This window comes from Theropithecus gelada, chromosome 14, assembly GCF_003255815.1.
Source record: "Theropithecus gelada isolate Dixy chromosome 14, Tgel_1.0, whole genome shotgun sequence".
NCBI classification, from domain to species: domain Eukaryota; kingdom Metazoa; phylum Chordata; class Mammalia; order Primates; family Cercopithecidae; genus Theropithecus; species Theropithecus gelada.
The window spans coordinates 68,919,465-68,941,036 of record NC_037682.1 but is presented as its reverse complement, the minus strand read 5'-3'; the positions used below and the strand labels follow the sequence as shown (position 1 = coordinate 68,941,036).

The 21,572-nt window shown below is 41.2% G+C and overlaps 1 protein-coding gene across 4 annotated transcripts in view; it reads right to left on the bottom strand.

Annotated features, from left to right (window-relative positions):
• The window catches only part of ACER3 (alkaline ceramidase 3), a 163,999-nt gene that overhangs the window by 46,737 nt on the left and 95,690 nt on the right, over positions 1-21,572 (bottom strand). For 2 of the 4 annotated variants that reach the window (XM_025357607.1, XM_025357608.1), the window contains 2 exons: positions 16,036-16,088; positions 4,334-4,386 (listed from right to left, as the gene is read on the bottom strand). In XM_025357607.1, coding sequence (XP_025213392.1) covers positions 4,334-4,386; positions 16,036-16,088 — 106 coding nt within the window. Of the gene's footprint in view, positions 1-4,333; positions 4,387-15,868; positions 15,991-16,035; positions 16,089-21,572 lie in introns of all 4 variants that reach the window. The other 2 variants (XM_025357610.1, XM_025357609.1) reach the window with 2 other exon arrangements.

The window sequence follows — 21,572 nt, the reverse complement described above, 5'->3', positions numbered from 1 at the left end:
TTTTTTTTTTTTTTGAGACAGGGTCTTGCTCTATCCCCTAGACTAGAGTGCAGTGGTGGCACAATCATAGCTCATTGCAACCTCGACCTCCTGGGGCTCAGGCAATCCTCCTGCCTTAGCCTCCTGTGTAGCTGGGACCACAGGTGTGCACCATCATGTGAGCTAATTGTTTAATTTTTTTGTAGTGACAGGGTCTCACTATACTGCCCAGGCTGGTCTTGAACTCCTGGGCTCAAGCAATACTCCTGCCTTGGCCTTCTAAAGTGCTGTTATTACAGATGTGAGCAACTGTGCCCGGCTCCTAGCACTAATACTTAAGAGTTCCTTGTACCCATTATATGATGGTTATCTGATTCAATATAGTCATAATTGCTAGCTCAAGAATATCTTCTCCTAAAGGTATATAAACATCAGAATAGTTTTTAAAATATGTTATTAAAGGAGTTTACCTTATTTTTTTAGAACAAGGTGATAAACTATGGATCAAGGCCAATCTCTTGGCCTGAGCCTGTTTTTTTGTTAGTTTGGTATTGTTTTTTGTTTTTCTTGAGACAGGGTCTCCCTCTGTTGCCCAGGCTGAAGTGCAGTGGCACAATCATGGTTCACTGCAGCCTCAACCTCCTGGGCCCATGTGATTCTCCCACCTCAGCCTCCCAAGTAGCTGGGATTATAGGCATACACTACCATGCCTGGCTAATTTTTTAATTTTTGTAGAGATGAGGTCTCCCTATGTTGCCTAGGCTTATCTTGAACTCCTGGGCTCAAGCGATCCTCCCACCTTGGCCTCCAAAAGTGTTGGGATTACATGTGTGAGCACTGTGCCCAGCTAAACCTGTTTTTTAAAATAAAATTTTACTGGAACAAATGAGTCATATTCATTTATTTACATATTATATGTTGCAGCTTCCAAGCTACAGCAGCAGAGTTGAAGAGCTGCAACAGAGACTCCTGTCCCACAAAGCCTAAAATATTTACCATCTGGCCCTTTACAGAAAAAGTTTTCTGATCCCCGTTCTACATCTTTTTTTTATGGGGGGACAGGGTCTCACTCTGTCACCCAAGCTAGAGTGTAGTGGTGCCATCTCAGCTCACTGCAGCCTCTGCCTCCTGGTTTCAAGCAATTCTCCCACCTCAGCCTCTCAAGTAGCTGGGACTACAGACACACATCACCACACCTGGTTAATTTTTTGTATTTTTACTAGAGACAGGTTTTCACCATGTTGGCCAGGTTGCTGTTCTATATCTTTGTACCTAACTTCGAAATAGGGCTTGATGCCATATGGGTCATAGCAGCTAGATGGGCATTCTTACTTTTATTGTTTCTGGATAAAGATCAGTCTTAGTAAAGGTAAGAGCCAATAGTGATATAGTTGGTTATAGCTAACTAAAAATAAAAGAAAAAAACCTTTCAATTACTTTAGTGTGTACCATTAACTTTGAGAGAGGTATCAGGAAGTAGAAGTCAGATATGAACTGCTTTAAATTGTGGCTCCACCACTTAAAAGTGTCTCAGGATCCTTAGGATGTTGCTCTTCTAGCCGGAAACCTCTGTGGTTGGTGGCACCTTTGCCAGAGTTTTGTTCTGGCCCACTGGGCTCATTCTGCCCACTCGGTCTGGCAGGCTGCACTTGGCTCATGCTAACAGCCTGGATCCCATGCCTGCTAAGGGGAAGCCAGGCATGGAGCAGTGAGAGGTGTGTGAATGGGCAAGCTTGGGGTCTGATCACTGTGCACAGCCAGGCACACTGGCTGTTGTAGCAGGGCGGGCAGCTTCAGAAGCCAGCAAAGGCACTGTCTCCATGTAAGCCTGTGGTTTGATCAGATACACCATAAGCATCTTCCACTGTGGGCACCCACATCTGGACAAGGGGAATGCTTGGTGCCTGGAAACTTGGAGATGCCAGAAACCACCAAGCCCCAAAAAGGGTGTCACAGCCCTGGCTTACAGAGCCCCTAGGTCTGAGCTCTCCGAAGCGCCACGGCTCTTCTCTCCTTCTCATCGCCTGCAACGTGGCAAGTGTGGGAGAGGGATATGTTTCAGCCCTGTTTGTGTTACATCTCTTTCAGTCCACCATTTGGCAGGTCCTAAGTTCTTGTCCTGCATCCAGGAAGAATGAGGTATGTGGACAACTGAAGGATAAGCAAGGTGGAGAGGAGCTTTATTGAGTGACAGAACAGTTCTTGGGAGACCCAAAGTGGGTAGCTCCTATCTGCAGGCAGGTCATCCCAACGAATGTCCAGCTCTCAGTGGAGAGGAGACCCAGAGTGGGTAGCTCCTATCCACAGGTGGATTCTCCAGTCATCTGTGTGAGTCTGGCTGGGTCTGGGGTTTTTATGAGCTTAGAAGGGAGGAAGTGAGTTCTGACTGATCCATAGACGGCCATGGGAGGGCTTGGAAAAAGCACTATAAGTTATCACTGTGGGCCACAGACTCCACCTGTAACTGACAGCCTGGCCTCCAGGCTTCAGGCCGTCCCCGGCTTGAAGGCATAGCTTCACTGGGGACTGCCCCTTGCTGCCCAGGAGCCTGTCTGCCTCCTGCCGCCATCAATGTATGGCCCAATTGCCCAGGCTGTTCTTGCAGAGGGGTGCCTGCAGGCCCATGCCAAGCTGCCCTCGTTCCCCACCTCGGCCTCCCTCCAATGCTTGTTGGTGCCCAAAGTCCAGAGGGGGCTGAGGTGGCAGGGGGCTGGCATGTCAGCACGACCCCAAGCACATGCACACCTTGCCAGGTTATGATAGCACCTGGCCTCGGTCACAGCTTTGCTCTGTCCTGGAGTAGGTGCTGGGAGCGGAGAGAGGCCAGGCAGTGGGAGCAGGCACTTTCAAGCCTGCAGGGGAAGGGGCTTCCTGGAACTCCAAGAGCACAGGGATGCCCAGGTCCAGAGCTGTGGCTGGGCAGCTGCAGCTGTGCCCAGGAGTGTGGGGCTCCTACTCCACCGACTTAGTAGGGGACGGGGTTCCCACCTGTTTCCTGCCCCCGCCAGCTCTGCCTCCCCTGCTGCAGCCAGCATCTTTGCAGTGGCTGCTCTAACTGGGCTGCTGCTGCCCTCAAAAGCCTTGTTACTAGGGCCTGACTCAGGCATGTGGGTCCCTACATAAGCTAGTAATTTTTTCCCCCTCCAAACACATATTCTTAACATACTTGTCCAACGTTTAAAGAAGGCTGATGCTGCAGGATAATGGGTGAAGGCGGCTTTCCTCTCATGTTCCCAGTGACTTAGCTAGAGCCCAAACCTGCATACCCTAACTTACTCAAATAGAAGACCTATAGCTAACCTCACCCACCCTCCTTAGAAGGCACATTATTTGATCATGCAGTACAGGAAGGGTCCCACTTCCACACTTCTTCCACATACCCAGGCAGCCTATCAAAGTGTTCTCCCAACCTCTCCTTGAGAGGAATTATGATCATTGTAATTTTCTCCATCATGATATATTTCCAGGGATATTTCAGTGTTCCTTAGAGACTGTTTACCTGGACAGTGGCCTGGCTGGTATGCTTTTAAATCAAGCTCTGTTTTTGTCCATAGACAAGTTACTACATTTCTCTGTGCCTTACTTCCTTGTCTATAAAATGGGGACAATACCCATTTATCTTGCATAGTTGTTGAGAATTAGAGATGGCATTATACAGTGCCTAGCACAGTACAAAGTAGATAAATATTGGCATTTATTAATGTTACTATCATAATCATTTTTATCTTACAAGATTGATTTTTTCCCTGACATTCAGAAAATGCAAATTAACTTGATAATAAAGTAAAGAGAATATAATACAGTAAGAGAACTTTGGATTGGGAATGGCCTGTAAACTGTTTCCATATTTGTAAATAATCAATCAAAATAAGTATATTCTTGAGAGCATTTAGTCTACCTTAGAATCAGAAAACAAGTGTCTATTTAAAAGATAACTTCAAACAAAAAGGAGATTAAGTTGACACGATCACTATACAACTAGAAGTGTACCTCACTTTTCTGGTAAGCTTCTTGTTAAACTATATTGTAGAATACAGAAACTTTATCTGAAAACTTTTATGGCATAATATGAAAATCTTTATCTAAATTTGTACACATTATTCACTTGGGAAAGGCAAATTATGCAATTTAAGCTATTTAGATTCTATCTAAATTGGCTACAGGGTTTTGAGATCACAAAAGTTAATAAACAACATTATTATAACTTCCCAGAAATTATACTCTATTTAAAATTTATAATCTTCTACACTATTATAATATTCTAGTAACATAAATGTATCAGTTATATTAATTCACTATGAGGTAAATATAAATTTTTAAATATATCAAACAATGAAATTTTAAAAGTACTTACATGCAGTACACAAATATGCAACAGCTGTATATCATTGGGAGTTCATCCAGTAGCTGTAAGAAACAAAGAAAGATAACAGGCTTGAATATCATGGAGCAGCAATTATTATGCAAATCAAAATAAGATATCAAAATGATTAAGATTTTCAGCTCTTAGATTAGGTACAGAGGCTCACACCTGTAATCCCAGCACTCTGGGAGGCCAAGGTTGGAAGATCGCTTGAACTTGGGAGTTTGAGATCAGCCAGAGTAACACAGTAATACCCTGTCTCTACAAAAACTTAAAAAAAATCAGCAGGGCATGGTAGTGGCATGTGCCTGTAGTCCCAGCTACTTGGGAGGCTGAGGCGAAAGATCGCTTGAGCCTGAGAGGTCGAGGCTGCAGTGAGCCATGATTGCACCACTGCACTCCAGCCGGGAAACACAGCAAGATCCTGTCTCAAAAAAAAAAAAAAAAAAAAAAAAAAAAAGGTTTCAGCTCTTATTTCATTTCTTTTACTAATTCTTTTTATGTATTTATCATCAAATTTACTCTGAGTATGTCTGTGTAGTTTACTGTTTTTGAACAAACAAGGTTATTATCTAAGTGTCCTAATGTACATACCTAAGCAGGGTACCTGACTCACTATTCCTGGAGGGCAGACTTGTCATTGCGCTGCTCATATCATCTGGTATTACAAACTATGATATTGCACCTCCAGAAAAAAATGATGTCCATCATCTGTAGGTCCATAGGTCCTATCAGTATTCTTTTGCATTTCCATCCTTCCTATATCACCTTAAATGGATAAAGTGACTACTAACATACATAAGAAGAGGTATTAATGGCCAGGGAAATAATTTTATTAATCCAAGTAAAGTATATCTTTGAGAAATAACATTTACTATTATTATTAGCAGTGATAATAATAGTAGTAATAATAATTACAGCCATTATGTGTTAAACTGCAAACTAGACACTAAGCTAGGTGTTGTAGATACCAATCTTACAGAGTTTATTTATCACTAGATATACATTTAATTAATTCTTTAATTAATAAAATGTCCACTATGTGCCAAGTAATGTGTTAAGAGCTGAGGATACAATTATAAGACACAGTTACTGCCTTCAAGGAGTTCACATTCTAATTAGAGGTTAAGGGAATGAAAGCATAGAGTAAGGGTTCCAACAAAAGGAGCACACAAAAGCCAAAGAAAGTGATGGCAGGAATGAAATGAAATGGGGTGGTGAAGAAAGGTATTCTAGGAGGTAGGAAGAGAGCTTATGTAAAGTGAATGATGTATTCTGGTAAATTATCAGAATTATGAAAATAATAGCATTTGTGCAAGTTAACTATTTTTAGTCATTAATTTTTTATTTATTTATTTTTGAGACAGAGTCTTGCTCTGTCACCCAGGCTGGAGTGCAATGGCATGATCTCAGCTTGAATGAGGTCTGTGGATTACATGTAGTAATAAATCAATGTTAATTATTGATTTTGTTGGTAGTATTGTGGTTATGTAGGTGAGTTTTTTTTTTTAAGATATAACTTACATACCATAAAATTCACCCCTTTTTTTTTCACCCCTTCATACAACAGTAAACATTTATATCCCTTCTCTTCTTCACTAATTAAGTTTCAACAATGTTCGGCTTTCAGTTCTTCACATTTCTTTCCTACCACAAGACCTTTGCATATGCTGTTTCTTCTACTTAAGCTTCTCCTCTTCCCCCAGTCCCCCTTTACCTTAATCACTTCTGGATATTTTTCAGGTTTCATTGTATGTGCCACTCCTTCACCCTAAGGATCCTGAGATACTTTTAAGTGGTGGAGCCACAATTTAAAGCAGTTCATATCTGACTTCTACTTCCTGATACCTCTCTCAAAGTTAATGGTACACACTAAAGTAATTGAAAGATTTTTTTCTTTTTAGTAAGCTATAACCAACTATATCACTGATAGCTCTTACTTTTACTAAGACTGATCTTTATCCAGAAACAATAAAAGTAAGAATGCCACCTAGCTGCTATGACCCATATGGTGTCAAGCCCTATTTCAAAGTTAAGTAAGAAGATGTAGAACAGCAGCCTGGCCAACATGGTGAAAACCTGTTCCATCTACCTTTTTGCAGAAATTGACAAGCTGATCCTAAAATTCATATGAAAATGCAAGGGACCCAGAGTAGCTAAAACAATCTCAATAAAGAACAACAAACTTGGAATACTCACACTCTCCAATTTCAAAACTTACTACAAATCTGCAGTAATCAAGGCTATGTGGTAATAGCATAAGAATAGATATATAAGTCAATAGAATAGAATTGAGAGCTGATAAACTCACACATTTATGACCAGTTGATTTTCAGTCAGAGTGTTAAGACAACTTAATAAGGAAAGAACAGTCTTTTCAACAAATGGTTTTGGGACAATTAGATATCCAAGTACTAAAGAATGAAGCCAGACCCCTACCTCACACCACATAAATAATTAACTCAAAATTGACCAAGACCTAAATGTAAGACCTATACTCTTAGACAAAAACACAGATAGAACTCTTCATGACCTTGCATTAGGCAATAGTTTTTTAGCTATGATACCAAAAACATAAGCAACAAAAGGAAAAAAAAACACACACACACACAGATAAAATGCACTTCGGTAGAACTGAAAACTTTTTTTTTGCATCAAAGGACACTACTAAGAAAGTGAAAAGATGCGACAGGCCATCCATGCTCTAAGCCTGGCAAGGGTCTGCTTGCCTGTGTCCCACATGGTAGAACTCGGCATCTGTAGGGGGCCTGCTAGGGGCAGGAAGGGAGTAGCACCCAACCCTGAGCTGGGTGCTCATGCTTCCCTGGAGCTGGGTGGAGGAGCTGAGGGTGTGGACAGGCATGAGGTATGGACATGTCCGTCCCTTTGAGGACCAAGATCATGACCACCACAGAGCGAGCACCCCCGGGGTTCTCAGATAAAAAGTCTGACAGCCACCGAGGCTCACCAGGCTACTGCAGCAGTCCCAGCAGAAGCAGGGCCAGGCTGAAGCAGTGACACCACAGACTTCGGGCATAGGGGGTATCTCAAGGCTGCTGTAACAAGTCACCATAAATGCAGTGATGCAAAATGGCACAAGCTGATGACAGTTGTGGAGGTCAGAAGTCCAGAATGGCTCTCACCAGGCTGAAATCAAGGGGCCAACTTCAGGGGAATCTGTTTCCTGCCTTTCCTGGTTTGAGAGGCCCCATCATGGCTGTCACCTGGGCAGCTGCTCTGCTCCACAGGCCTGGCCTCACTTATGGGGCTTCAAGAACAGTGCCTAGATCGTCTGAGAGCCTGTGGCATCACTGTCATGACAAAGGAACATTTGGGATGCACTGGAAGCCCAGAAGTCCAGAGATGGGGATAGGAACCATCAGTTACTATGGGGCACCTTGGGGGTCCCACACACACCACTGTGGGTGTCAGACCCTCAGATTGTTGCCACTTTGGGAAGGGGTCAGCAGTTTGCAAAGGACTCTGGACAGCAGTAGGGAGCAGCAATGACACAAGGGTTCCCCCCAACCCGACACTGTTCAGACCTTCACCCCCTGGCACATGGAGGAGGTGTCGTGCCCCTGCTTCAGGAAGCCTCGAGGGAGACACACGCACCCTCAGAATTCTCAGTTGGGGGCTCCTCACTGGAGGGCACTGGCAGAAACTGGTGTCAGAAAACAGCAGCACAGAGCGGATCTGGAACAGATCAGGGTATCACAGAAAAGATGCTTCATAAGATGTGTTTTGATGAGGATATTTAAATAAGTGTAATTTAATTGATGTTAAAAAAAAAGAAAGTGAAAAGAAAAGTCACAGGAGAAAATATTTGCAAATCATATCTGTATCCAGAGGCTAGTATCTAGAATATAGAATACAGAAAGAAGTCTTACAACTCAATAAGAAAAATACAACTACAGCTATTTTAAAAATAGGTAAAGGATATCAATAGACATTTCTACTATGAAGATATACAAATGGTGTCAATAAGCACATGAAAAGATGTTTAACATTAGTCATTAAGGAAATGCAAATCAAAGTCACAATGGGAGAAACTACTTCTTTTTTTTTTGTTTTTTGAGACGGAGGCTCGCTCTGTCGCCCAGGCTGGAGTGCAGTGGCGCGATCTCGGCTCACTGCAAGCTCCACCTCCCGGGCTCACGCCATTCTCCCGCCTCAGCCTCCGAGTAGCTGGGACTACAGGCGCCCGCCACCACGCCCGGCTAGTTTTTTGTATTTTTAGTAGAGACGGGGTTTCACCATGCAAGATGGCTATACTAAAAAGATAAACAGTAACAAGTATTGGCAATGATATGGAGAAGTCGCTGGTGGGGATGTAAATGGTGCAGCCACTTTGAAAAACAGCCTGGCAGCTCCTCAAAACGTTAAATGACCCAGCAATTCCACTCCTAAGTGTTGGTCTAAGAAAACTGAAAACATACATCCACAATGAGGGAAACTAAAAATATTTCACCCCCAAATATATTTCTTTCATATATTTTGGGACAGCGATTCAGAGGGACTAGAAACCAAAGAACAGCTAAAAAGCTGTCTTTTCTAGAGGAGATGTGCATCTGTAGAGGAAATAAAGTCAAGTAAATAACAGATGCAAACAGGCTTTCTTTGAACCACCCTTCACCCCTTCATCTGGATCTAGGAAAGATTAACTGAGAATCTGACACCTTTAAAGGTCTGACAGAAATATTTACCAAAGGCTACCATCTGTTCTTTCTGAGAGCTGCTACCCATGAAGTTTCATCCATGTAACAAGGCTGCCTTTGCTAGCCAGGCCTTTCCTCTTCTCTCCCTCTTATAACCTGTCTTGCTACCATAACCTGTTTTGCCAAGCTCCAAGTCCCTATTCTTTGTGTGACCTCAAGATGGTATAAAAGTATCAATCTTCTGACCATTTGAGTTTTTCATATTTTGTATGCCATGCCCATACACATGTTAATAAGACCTGTATGCCCTTTTTCTTGTTAATCAATCTATCATCGGTTTTGTTTTTGTTTTTTTTTAGATGGAGTCTTGCTCTATCACCAGGAGGAGTGCAGTGGTGCAATCTTGGCTCACTGCAATCTCTGCCTCCTGGGTTCAAGTGATTCTCCTGCCTCAGCCTCCCCAGTAGCTGGGACTGCGGGTGCATGCCACCACACCCAGCTAATGTTTATATTTTTAGTAGGGACAGGGTTCCACCATGTTGGCCAGGATGGTCTTGATCTCTTGACCTCATGATCTACCCACCTCGGCCTCCCAAAGTGCTGGGATTACAGGCATGAGCCATCGTGCTCGGCCTATCAGTTTGTTTTATAGACTCAAATCATTGAGCCTTTGGGGAAAAACGTAAACTTTCCTACAACACAACTTGTACACAAAAGTTCACAGCAACATTATTCATAATACTTAAAACATGGGAACAACCTAAATTTCCATTAATTGATAAGTGGATAAATGAATGTGGTATATCCATACAATGTAATATTATTTAGGTAAAAAAATTAAGTACTTCTTGCTACAGCATGGATGAACTGTGTGAAAACATGCTAAATTAAAGAAACCAGACATAAAAGGCCACACATTATATGATTCCATTGATATGAAATGTCCAGAATGGGCAAATCTATACAGGAAGACAGTGATTGTCAGGGGTCGTTGGAGGGAGTAATAGGGAGTGGCTGCTAATGGGCATGGTTTTCTCTTTGGGATGATGAAATGTTGTGGGATTAGATAGTGGCAATGGCTCCACAATCTGTGAACATACATAAAACTACTGACTTGTACACTTCAAAAGGGTGAATTTTTACTGTTGTATGATGGGGTGAAAAAAAAGGGTGAACTTTATGGTATATAAGTTATACCTTAAAAAAAAAAACAAAAAAAACTCACCTACATATCTACAATACTACCAACAAAATCAATAATTAACATTTATTTATTACTACACGTAATCTGCAGACCTCATTCAAGTTTAAGTGCCTCAATATCATAAATACAAATATGAACACACACACACACGTACACTGTATTTAGCTGTCAGGTCTTTTTATCTCCTTTTATCTAGAACACTTCATCAGTCTTTGAATTTTATGACTATCATACTTTTGAAGATGATAGGCCAGATGTTTTATATAATGTCCTTCAATTTGGTTTTGTCTGATGTTTTCATAATATTAAATTTAGATTACACATCTTTGGCAAGAGTATCAGAGAAGTGATGATATTTTTCTTGTTACTGCATCCTACTAGGTGGCATATGTAAACCAAAAATAAAGTTCTAAGCCCTCCAACTGACTAGATGGACAGCTCTTGGCCAAGGGGACCCCAGAGAAACATGAAAACTGAATTTTTAGCCATGATGAAAGGAGGTCCAACATGCCTTGTTACAATCCTCACCCTTTTGGAGTTTAGGCATAACTGCCCAGGATTAAGGTTAAAACAGAGATCATAAGACTGACAAAACAGATTTTGGCAATAAATAGTCATTACCAAATTATAATCATGGTAAGAGGTGCAAGGTAGCCATGCAAGCTAAGAGTTAAGTTACACCCTGCAAACCATAAGATCTTATTAAACAGGTTTCTTTCCTTAACCCGCTATAATGTGGCTTACTTTTCAACCTGACTTTAGTATAGCATCATATGACAAGGAAATCAAAGGAACTCCTGAGACTGTATTGTCCTGAGATAGGAATAATATAGGGTGGAGAAGAAATTCCAGGCAGCAATTTCATATGACTTAGAGTCTTTGGGCTGGTAAGATCCTGAAAAACAGGGTGTGAACCAAGCTGGCTAAGACCGATTGGATCCAACATGTCACTGGATTTGACCTAGGTTTCACGTAGGACCTCATTATGTGCTCATTAACATACTAAATCACAAACCCAGCAGCATGCTGAAACAGGTCAGGGTCACTGGTCTCGTTGTCTAATGTGTTGTCTGAGCTCGTAGTCTCACAATCAAGAAAATTAAGGAGTATGGACACAAAGAATCAGGTTGGAGCAAAAGTTTAATAAGCAAAAGAAGAAAAGCTGAATTCAAAAGCTTTCATAAGAAACTGCTCTCATGTCTGTGTTTGAGGAATTTATCTATAAAACTGTGTGCATAACTCCCCTTTATCTATGTAGTTATGGGTATGTCTCTAGATAAGCATTAAATGAATTTTTTTTGTTTGTATAATTGTGGGTTTGTTTAAAGTAAGCCCCCTCCTCCCTGTGCAAGTTTCCATGGAGCCCACTGTGTACATGTCTGAAAGGGGGAGGACACTTCCTGGGCGCTCGCTAATCATACAAAGAACAAAGGGCTTCTATGCTGGACTTTTCCTGCCTTGCCTGCTTATCTGTGGCTTATCTGTGCAGGTGCACTGTAGCTGCGATTTTTTCAGGCAGGCACCTTATACAGTCTGAGTTTTTCTCCAAGCTGCACTATCTTGCCTGTAGCTGTTGATTTTTCCAGCAGGCAGCTTTTTCTGAGGACCAGCCTTAACTGTTTACCTAACTAATTTTTCCTTTTCTTCTCCCTCACTATGACAGTTCCAGGAATACCTATATTTGATATAAAAATGGGTGGCACCACAGTTCTGATGAATCTCTACCTTTTTCCAGGAATTTTCATGAATATTCCATTCCTTGGTTAGAGAAACACATAAAGGTAGCAGCCCCAAACCCCACTGCATGACATTCTCTCAAGTACATCTGCACTCCTTTTTCTTACCTTTTTTCTTTGCAATAAATTTCTTTACTTTTATTATTTTTCAACTTGTCCTTGAATTCATTCTTGTGATGGTATCAAGAGCCTAGACATTGGCTAGGATAGAGGTCCACTGGTGTTTGGGGACTTCCCCCAGTCCACCAGTATCACACCATGCCATGGTCACTAATACTGGCTCAGAATAAGCCTTTAAAAAATATTTGACAGGCCGGGCGCAGTGGCTCACGCCTGTAATCCCAGCTCTTTGGGAGGCCAGGTGGGTGGATCACCTTAGGTCAGGAGTTCAAGACCAGCTTGGCCAATGTGGTGAAACCCCGTCTCTACTAAAAATACAAAAATTAGCAAGGTGTGGTGGCGGGTGCCTATAACCCCAGCTACTCAGGAGGCTCAGGCAGGAGAATGGCTTGACCCTGGGAGGCAGAGGTTGCAGTGAGCCGAGATCACGCCACTGCACTCCAGTGTCGCTCTGGGCAACAGAGTGAGACTCCATCTCAAAAAAAAAAAAAAAAAAAAAAAAGCCGGGCATGGTGGTGCACGCCTGTAACCCCAGCTACTCGGGAGGCTGAGGCAGGAGAATCACTTGAACCTGGGAGGCAGAGGTTACCGTAAGCCAAGATCGCACCACTGCATGCCAGCCTAAGCGACAAAGGCGAAACTCCATCTCAAAAAAAATAATAATAAAAATTAAAAATAATAATATAAAATAAAAATATTTGACAAGGTTTAGTTTTTCCATTAACACATATAATTTTGATTTGTCCCATTAGTGATGATTAGGTTGCTTGATTAAGGTGTTTCCCACTAGGCTTCTCCACTGTAAAGGTATTCTTTCTCCTCTTTTTAAGTACTTGGTGGAAAGGTACTTTGAAACTATATAAATATACTCTTCAACATCAAACTTTTTCTTCATTTACTTATACTCATGCATTATTTCATTTAATACATCATTTATTATCTTAGAATGGACTCAGATTTCCCATATTACTCATCGGGTTATAACTATTATAACCTGTTACCATTTATTTTGATGCTCAAATTGTCCCAGATTTGGCAAGCAGGAACCCCTTCAAGTTGGCTTCAGTGTCCTTTTGACATATTCCCATAATTTTTTAAGCCTTTCCATTTTTTCTGGCATAAAAAGATGATCTAGGCTGATATTGTCCTTTTTTTTTTTTTTTTCTGCCCCAGTCCTTGGAATCAGCCCTGGTTCCTTTTAAAGAATGATTTTTAGAAAACAAGATCTGGATGCTAGATATATTCTTTGGCTTTGAAGTTCCCCATTCCCAGATCCTCTCATGGACAGAGCTTGAGAATGTATGTACATATGTGTGTATTAAAATATTTAAGTATGTATACATATATACAAAATACATATGCATATCACATATTTTCATATCTATGTCTATTACATATGTATGTATTGAACATATGAGTTTGCACTGTTAACTCCAATTTCAATTTGTCACCACAGAGTTCATTCTAGTTTTCATCTTTTCCATGTTTGCGACTTTGTTCTTTAACAGTAAGAAACCTGGCTCCCATTCTCCTTAGTATATTTATTTATTTGATTAATTACCCTGTATGCAACATGGCTTCCATTGCTACGTCTCCTTTTCCCAAGCAATGCCCTTCTTACTCAATTCAGGCTCCAACACTCGGTGCTGGGCTGCTGCTGCACCTCCACTTAGAAGGCCTCTCGACTCTGCTTATGCTCTCAGATCCTGCAGTGGGCCACTCTGCCATGTAGAAGTCACCCTCACCTTCCCAGGGTACCAAAACATGGCACAAAGCTGTCCCCACTATGTGGCACTCTCCCCATCCCACTCAGATTCCAACCACATGTCAAATGACCTCCCCAGTATATAAGGACACCCTCCTTATTCTGCACTGAGCTGTCCCCTTTGCATGGATACTTCTTCAACCCTGGTCTCTAATACCCTGTCCCTGGGCTGCCTTGATGTGCAAGTACCCTCTTCACTCCTAATTAGGCTCTGACACCCTACAATGGACTATCCCCCTATGTTGACACTCTCTTTAACTGGCTCAGGTCCCAGTGTTCTGTGATGGATAGTCCCCACCCCATGTGGCTATCCTATAAGCCACACTCAGGTTTTGACACTCCAATGTGGCTACTGAGCACTTGAAATAAGCCTAATCTTAACTAAAAATATATTGCAGGTATAAAATATAACCAGATTTAAGAATATGAAATACTTTATTCATAATTTTTTATATTGATTATATATATAATATTTTAGATATACTGGGTTAAATAAAATATATTATTATTATTATTCGAGACGGAGTCTCGCTCTGTCGTCAGCCTGGAGTGCAATGGCGCGATCTTGGCTCAGTGCGATTTCTGCCTCCCAGGTTCAAGAGATTCTCCTGCCTCAGCTTCCCGGGTAGCTGGGATTACAGACGCACACCACCACACCCAGCTAATTTTTGTATTTTTAGTAGAGACGGGGTTTCACCATGTTGGCCAGGATGGTCTCGATCTCCTGACCTCGTGATCCACCCACCTTGGCCTCTCAAAGTGCTGGGATTACAGGCGTGAGCCACCATGCTTGGCCAAATAAAATATACTATTATTTTCACCCATTTCTGTGTAGTTTTTTTCAATGTAGCTACTAGAAAAATTTAAATTACAAATGTAGCTCAGATTTTATTTGTTCTACTGTTCTAGAAGTTTCTGGATTAGTGATGGGAAATCAAGAGATCAAAAGACTAAGGACTTGACGACATATATGCCCTCCTCTGAGTAAGGATGGAAACTAAAAATCCTTGGCTAGCTCTGCAGGGGTGTCCAATCTTTTGGCTTCCCAGAGTTACACATAAAATTAACACTAACGGCCGGGTGTGGTGGCTCATGCCTGTAATCCCAGCATTTTGGGAGGCTGAGGCAGGCGGATCACCCGAGGTCAGGAGTTCGAGACCAGCCTGGCCAACATGGTGAAACCCCATCTCTACTAAAAATCCAAAAAATTAGCCGGGCTTGGTGGTGGGTGCATGTAGTCCTAGCTACTTGGGAGGCTGAGGCAGGAGAATTGCTTGAACCTGGGAGGCAGAGGTTGCCATGAGCCGAGATCGCACCACTGCACTCCAGCCTGGGCAATAAGAGCAAAACTTCGACTCAAAAAAATGAAAAATAAAAATAAAAATAGGCCGGGTGCGGTGGCTCAAGCCTGTAATCCCAGCACTTTGGGAGGCCGAGACGGGCAGATCACGAGGTCAGGAGATCGAGACCATCCTGGCTAACACGGTGAAACCCCGTCTCTACTAAAAAATAAAAAAACTAGCCGGGCGAGGTGGCAGGCACCTGTAGTCTCAGCTACTCGGGAGGCTGAGGCAGGAGAATGGCGTAAACCCGGGAGGCAGAGCTTGCAGTGAGTCGAGATCCAGCCACTGCACTCCAGCCTGGGAGACAGAGCTAGACTCCGTCTCAAAAAAAATAAATAAAATAAATAAATAAATTAATTAATAAATTGCAAAAAGACCTCAGAATGTTTTTAGAAAGTTTACGAATTTGTATTGGGCTGCATTCAAAGCCATCCTGGGTCACATGTGGCTCACAGGTTGGACAAGCTTGCTCTAAAGTCTTGCTACCTAGAGGGACTCAGACCATTCAAATGGATGCCATAGAAACATGAAAGAATGCAGGTATCTCAGAATAAGAATGTATTGTTCTGGTGAACTGATTGTGTCTTTTTAAGATGTCCCCATGTGACTGCTCTCTAATGCTGCTCTCAATTGTATATGCCTGCACAGAGATGGTCAAAAAGCCCTATACTATTTATACTTGTTTTCTTTATGGACTCACCTGCTTATTTCTTTACTTCACTTAGTTTGGATCCTCAGACTTGAAGTAAAAAAAACTCCAGAGATTACAAATCCCATCTTTTAGCCATAGTTATGTGCTCTTTTCTCAAATCTGAAGTACTTCTGAATTAAGAGAAATAAGCATTTGTCAATTTCATCATTACTAACCTGCATTTCATATTTCAGAGTCATGTGGAAGCACCAGGATCCCATTCCTACCACTGAAATTAAACAAATGAAAAAAAAATTAGCATGAAATTCTTTGTGCATGGCCAGAGTGACCTGAGAAGACAATAAGACATTTCAAAGCATTGAGTTAAGGATAATGAAGTTTATAAAATCTAGTGGCAAGATATAGCTGACTCTTGAGTAAGTGCTATCATTGATGAAATTTTGGTGTAGAAAAGAAGTACTATGTAAGTTCTCTTAAATTCCCTCCTACTAAGTGACTTACTAGACTAACAATATTCCATTGTTTCTGTAAAATGTATTATCTGATGCTCAGGATAAGTTTTAATGCACGTAGCTGGTTAGCTACTCCTTTGCACTTCTGTCCCAAATGGTTAAGGTATATGCTTAGTAAGAGCTGGTCAGTTTGTTCCTGAACTTGTTGATGCCATCGTGTTTGGTTATCAAAACTATGACTGCAAAAAGAGTTGTTGCTTCTCCAAGAACTATTTAAAATGCTTAAAGTAGACTCAATAAAAATGAGTAGCTGGCCAGGCGCGGTGGCTTGCGCCTGTAATCCCAGCACTTTGGGAGGTTGAGGCGGGTGGACCACGTGAGGTCAGGAGTTTAAGACCAGCCTGGCCAACATGGCGAAACCTCGTCTCTACTAAAAATTTAAAAATTAGCTGGGTGTGGTGGCAGGCCCCTGTAATACCAGCTACTCGGGAGGCTGAGGTAAGAGAATCATTTGAACCCAGAAGAAGGAGGTTGCAGTGAGCTGAGACTGTGCCACTGCACTCCAGCCTGGGCAACAAGAGCAAAACTCCGTCTCAAAAAAAAAAAAAAAAAAAAGGTGCTAATAAAAATCATTGTTGAATTAGTTGTGGTTGGATATCTGTTACAGACTGGGAAAAATAGTAAAAATCTAAAAAGATTCTGTAGGCAGGGCACAGTGGCTCAGGCTTGTAATCCCAGCACTTTGGGAGGCTAAGGCCAGAGGATCACTTGAAGTCAGGAGTTCAAGACCAGCCTGGGCAACACAGCGAGACTTTATCTCTATTAATACATAAAATAATAATAATAAAATTAAAAAATAAAAAGATTCTGTGTTCATGTCCTAAGTTCTTCCCAAGTGCCTCCATTTTAAATGAACTATTTTCATTTTAGGGTTTTATAAAATGTTTGGTTTTTAAAGCAGAAAAGAGTAAGTAGAACTAAAATTAGGGTCTCTCATTCAATGGTCATGCCGTATGTTAAATAATTGTCAAAGATTATATACAACAAAAATAAAACCTCAGGCCCAGCGCAGTGGTTCACACCTGTAATCCCAGCACTTTGGAGGCCGAGGCAGACAGATCACCTGAGGTCAGGAGTTTGAGATCAGCCTGGTCAACATGGTGAAACCCCATCTCTACTAAAAATACAAAAATTAGCCAGGCATGGTGATACACACCTGTAGTCCCAGCTACTTGGGAGGCTGAGGCAGGAGGATTGCTTAAACCTGGGAAATGGAGGTTGCAGTGAGCTGAGATTGTGCCACTGCACTCCAGCCTGGGTGATAGAGTGAGACTCCATCTCAAAAATAAAAAAACAAAAATTAATACAAATTAAAAATTAAACTTCATGTATATATGTATTCAATAATTCTGTGCTTTAATATATCAAAGGTTTAATATCCAAAATTTAAAAAATTCTATGCTTCAACTTAAAAAAATTAACTGACCAAGTATCAGCCCCTATGACATCTAATAAAGCTTTTTTCTCTGATTCAGTTTAGTTCAGAATTTACTGAGTGCATCCTATTTGCCAAATTCAGTTATAGATGCTGAGGTACAAAGATAAGATCCAGTCATTGGCCTTAATGAAACATATAGTCTAATGGAAGAGACAGGCAGATAAACAGACAGTGCCTGTACATGGAGATATGCGTTGAATACCATGGAAGCACAGAGAAGGAACGCTTGTGAAGGAAATCCAAGAATGCAAGAATGATGGTACAGATTAAACTTAAGGATACATAGGACGTAGCCCAACAAATGTAGTAAGTAGGGGTGTCATTAAATAACTTGTATGATACCACCTGAGAAAAATTTCAAACTATATGTTATTCTTGCCTTTAAAAAAGTCACTATATAGATTGTAATTTTTATTCCTCAAAATGAAATGAGGGAAATAAGATAGTTATTGCACTCATCTCATTAGAGAAATAAGGAAGTGGGGTGGTTTGTGTCTTTTTTCCCAAAAAAGTAATTAGAAGGTACAAAGGTAGGTAAATTATTCAATGTAAAAGGAAAAAAATAAAAACCTTTAAGTTATTTAAAGTCACACAATAACAATATATTATGAAGTAAGAAAAAAAAGTGAGATGGGATGATTATTCATCTTGGTAGAATGGCCACTTTATCATGCCTTACTCAAGGACTGTTTTAATCAAAACGTTTTCAAAGTGTTCTCTTGATACTGTTAAATTATATAGCATTAAAGGTCTGATTTTTTCCCCCTGCTTTTGCTCACAGAGCCATTAAACGTCTGACTTTTTAGAGATCTCTACAATTTATTTCCTTTCAACAATCTGGGTAACACATAAAAAAGTATTCTGATAGAAAATCTATTCTGGTGGCTACTCAGAGGTTTCAAGTTGCTTTCAGGAGAGGGTAGCACTAGGTTTATTCCTCTTTTTCTTTGTTATTTTCTATTCTTTTAAAAAAAGTACTCTCCTGCAACTGACATTTCCAGACATTTAGAGTCCAAAAACATGTAACAGAACAGCATTTTTATTTTGCTCCTTTAAAGCAAACCACCAAGTTTTGCTGAAGTTTATAAGGTTTCTTGAGATACAATTCACATAAAATTAATTCAAAGTATAGAATTGAATTGTTTTCAGTATATTCAGACTTGTGCAAACATCACCTCAAGCTAATTTTAGAACATTTTCATCACCCCTAAAAGAAAGCCTATACCCATTAGCAATCATTTTCCATTTTCTCTCAACTTCTCCAGCCCTGGGCAATCAATCTACTTTGTCTCTACAGATTTGCCTACTGGGGACATTACATCTAAGTGGAATCATATATCATGTAGTCTTTTATGTCTAGCTTCTCTCCCTTAAGCATAATGTTTCCAAGGTTCTTTTATGTCATCACATGCATCAGTGATTCATCCTTTTTATGGATGAATAATAATATTCCATTATATGAACATACCATATTTTACTTATCCATTCATCAGGTGATGGACATTGCTATGTACTGAATGTTTGTATGCCCGCCTCCCCAACTCCCCAGTTCATATGTTGAAGCTCTAACTCCTAATGTGATGGTATCTGGAGGTGAGACCTTTGGGAGTTAATTAGGTTTAGATGAGGTCATGTAGGGGTGGGGTCCCCAGGATGGGATTAGTGCCCTTATAAGAGGAAGACACTGAAGCTTGCTTCTTCTCTTTCCACAGCACAAACAGAGGGAAGGCCATGTGAGACACAGCAAGAAAGTGACAGTCTGCAAGCTAGGAAGGAGACGTTTTTTGGTTTTGGTTCCTCACCAGGAACCAAATTAAATGCTACCTTGATCTTGGACTTCCAAGCCACCAGAACTGTGAGAAATAAATGCGTGTTGTTTAAGCCACCCAGTCTATGGTATTTTGTTATGGCAGCCCGAGCTAAAAAATACATTTAGGTTGTTTCTACATTTACACTATTATGAATAGTGCTGCTGTGAACACTCATATACAAGTTTTTATGTGGACATATTTTTTTATTTCATTCATTCATATACACTTTGGAGTGAAATTTCTGGGTCACATGGTTTAGTATTTTGCGGAAGTGTTTTTCAGAGTGTCTGTACCATCTTATATTCCTATCAGCAATATACTAATTTCTCCACATCTTGCCAATATTTATCACTGGCTGTCTTTGTGATTACAGCCATCCTAGTGGATGTGAAGTGGTATTTCATTATGATTTTGATAAGTATTTACTTAACGAGGACCCCATTTGTTTTCAATAAATATCTACTGTGTACTTAATGCTCCAAGCATTTCCATTGGGATAAGTGAGTGTACAAGAGGAATATGGTTCCTGTCTCAGAATTTTAAACAAACCATTAAAAATACAAAAAGGGGGCCAGGTATGGTGAGTCACACCTATAATCCCAGGACTTTGGGAGGCCAAGGTGGGTAGATCCTTTGAGCTCAGGAGTTTGAGACCAGCCTGGGCAACACAGAGAAACTTTGTCTCTACAAAGCATACAAAAGGTTAACTGGGTGTGATGGCATAGTCCTGTAGTCACAGCTACTTGGGAGACTGAAAGGTGGGAGGATCACTTGAGTCTGGGAGGTCAAGGCTGCACTGAGCCATGATTCTGCCACTGCACTCCAGCCTGGGTGACAGAGTGAAATCTTGTCAAAAAACAAACAAACAAACAAAAACCAACCAACCAAACAAAAAAAACATCAAAAAGGGGAGTTATAGAGCTATGGGAATCTATGCAAAGATAATGTTATTACCTTGTCTAGGGGGTCAAAAGAGGGCTGTCTGAGGAAGTAACACTTAAGCTAGAATTTGAAGAAAAAATTATCCAGATGAAATAATTTTTTAAAAAATGAGATCATTCTATGTAGAAGAATCATCTAGAATAAAGACGAAGTTAGTGCATTCAAAGAACTAAAAGAGCTTGGCTTAAACCATGAACAACTTGGGGATAGGGATCCAATGATGAAACTGGCATGCATGGTTTATAGAAACTAGATTAAGAAGAACTTTTAGGCCGGGCGTGGTAGCTCACACCTTTAATCCCAGCACTTTGGGAGGCCAAGGCGGGCGGATCACCCGAGGTCGGGAGTTTGAGACCAGCCTGACCAACATGGTGAAACCCCGTCTCTACTAAAAATACAAAATTAGCCAGGCGTGGTGGTGCAAGCCTGTAATCCCAGCTACTCGAGAGGCTGAGGCAGGAGAATCGCTTGAACCTGGGTGGCAGAGGTTACAGTGAGCCAAGATCGCGCCATTTGCGCTCCAGCCTGGCTCTTGCGAAACTCCATCTCAAAAAAAAAAAAAAAAAGAGAAGAACTTCTAAAGCCATGTTAAAATCTGATTCTGATTCAGATTTGGATTTTATCCTAAGGAGAAAGTACAGTTGTTAAAAAATGACACATACACATACACATAGGAATTGACATAATCACTTTTGCATTTTAAAAATATCACTCAGGTTACAAGGTAGGAAAATATCTAAAGACTAGTTTTCCAGGCCGGGCGCGGTGGCTCAAGCCTGTAATCCCAGCACTTTGGGAGGCCGAGGCGGGCGGATCACGAGGTCAGGAGATCGAGACCATCCTGGCTAACATGGTGAAACCCCGTCTCTACTAAAAATACAAAAAACTAGCCGGGCGTGGTGGCGGGCGCCTGTAGTCCCAGCTACTCGGAGGCTGAGGCAGGAGAATGGCCTGAACCTGGGAGGCGGAGCTTGCAGTGAGCCGAGATCGCGCCACTGCACTCCAGCCTGGGTGACACAGCGCGAGACTCCGTCTCAAAAAAAAAAAAA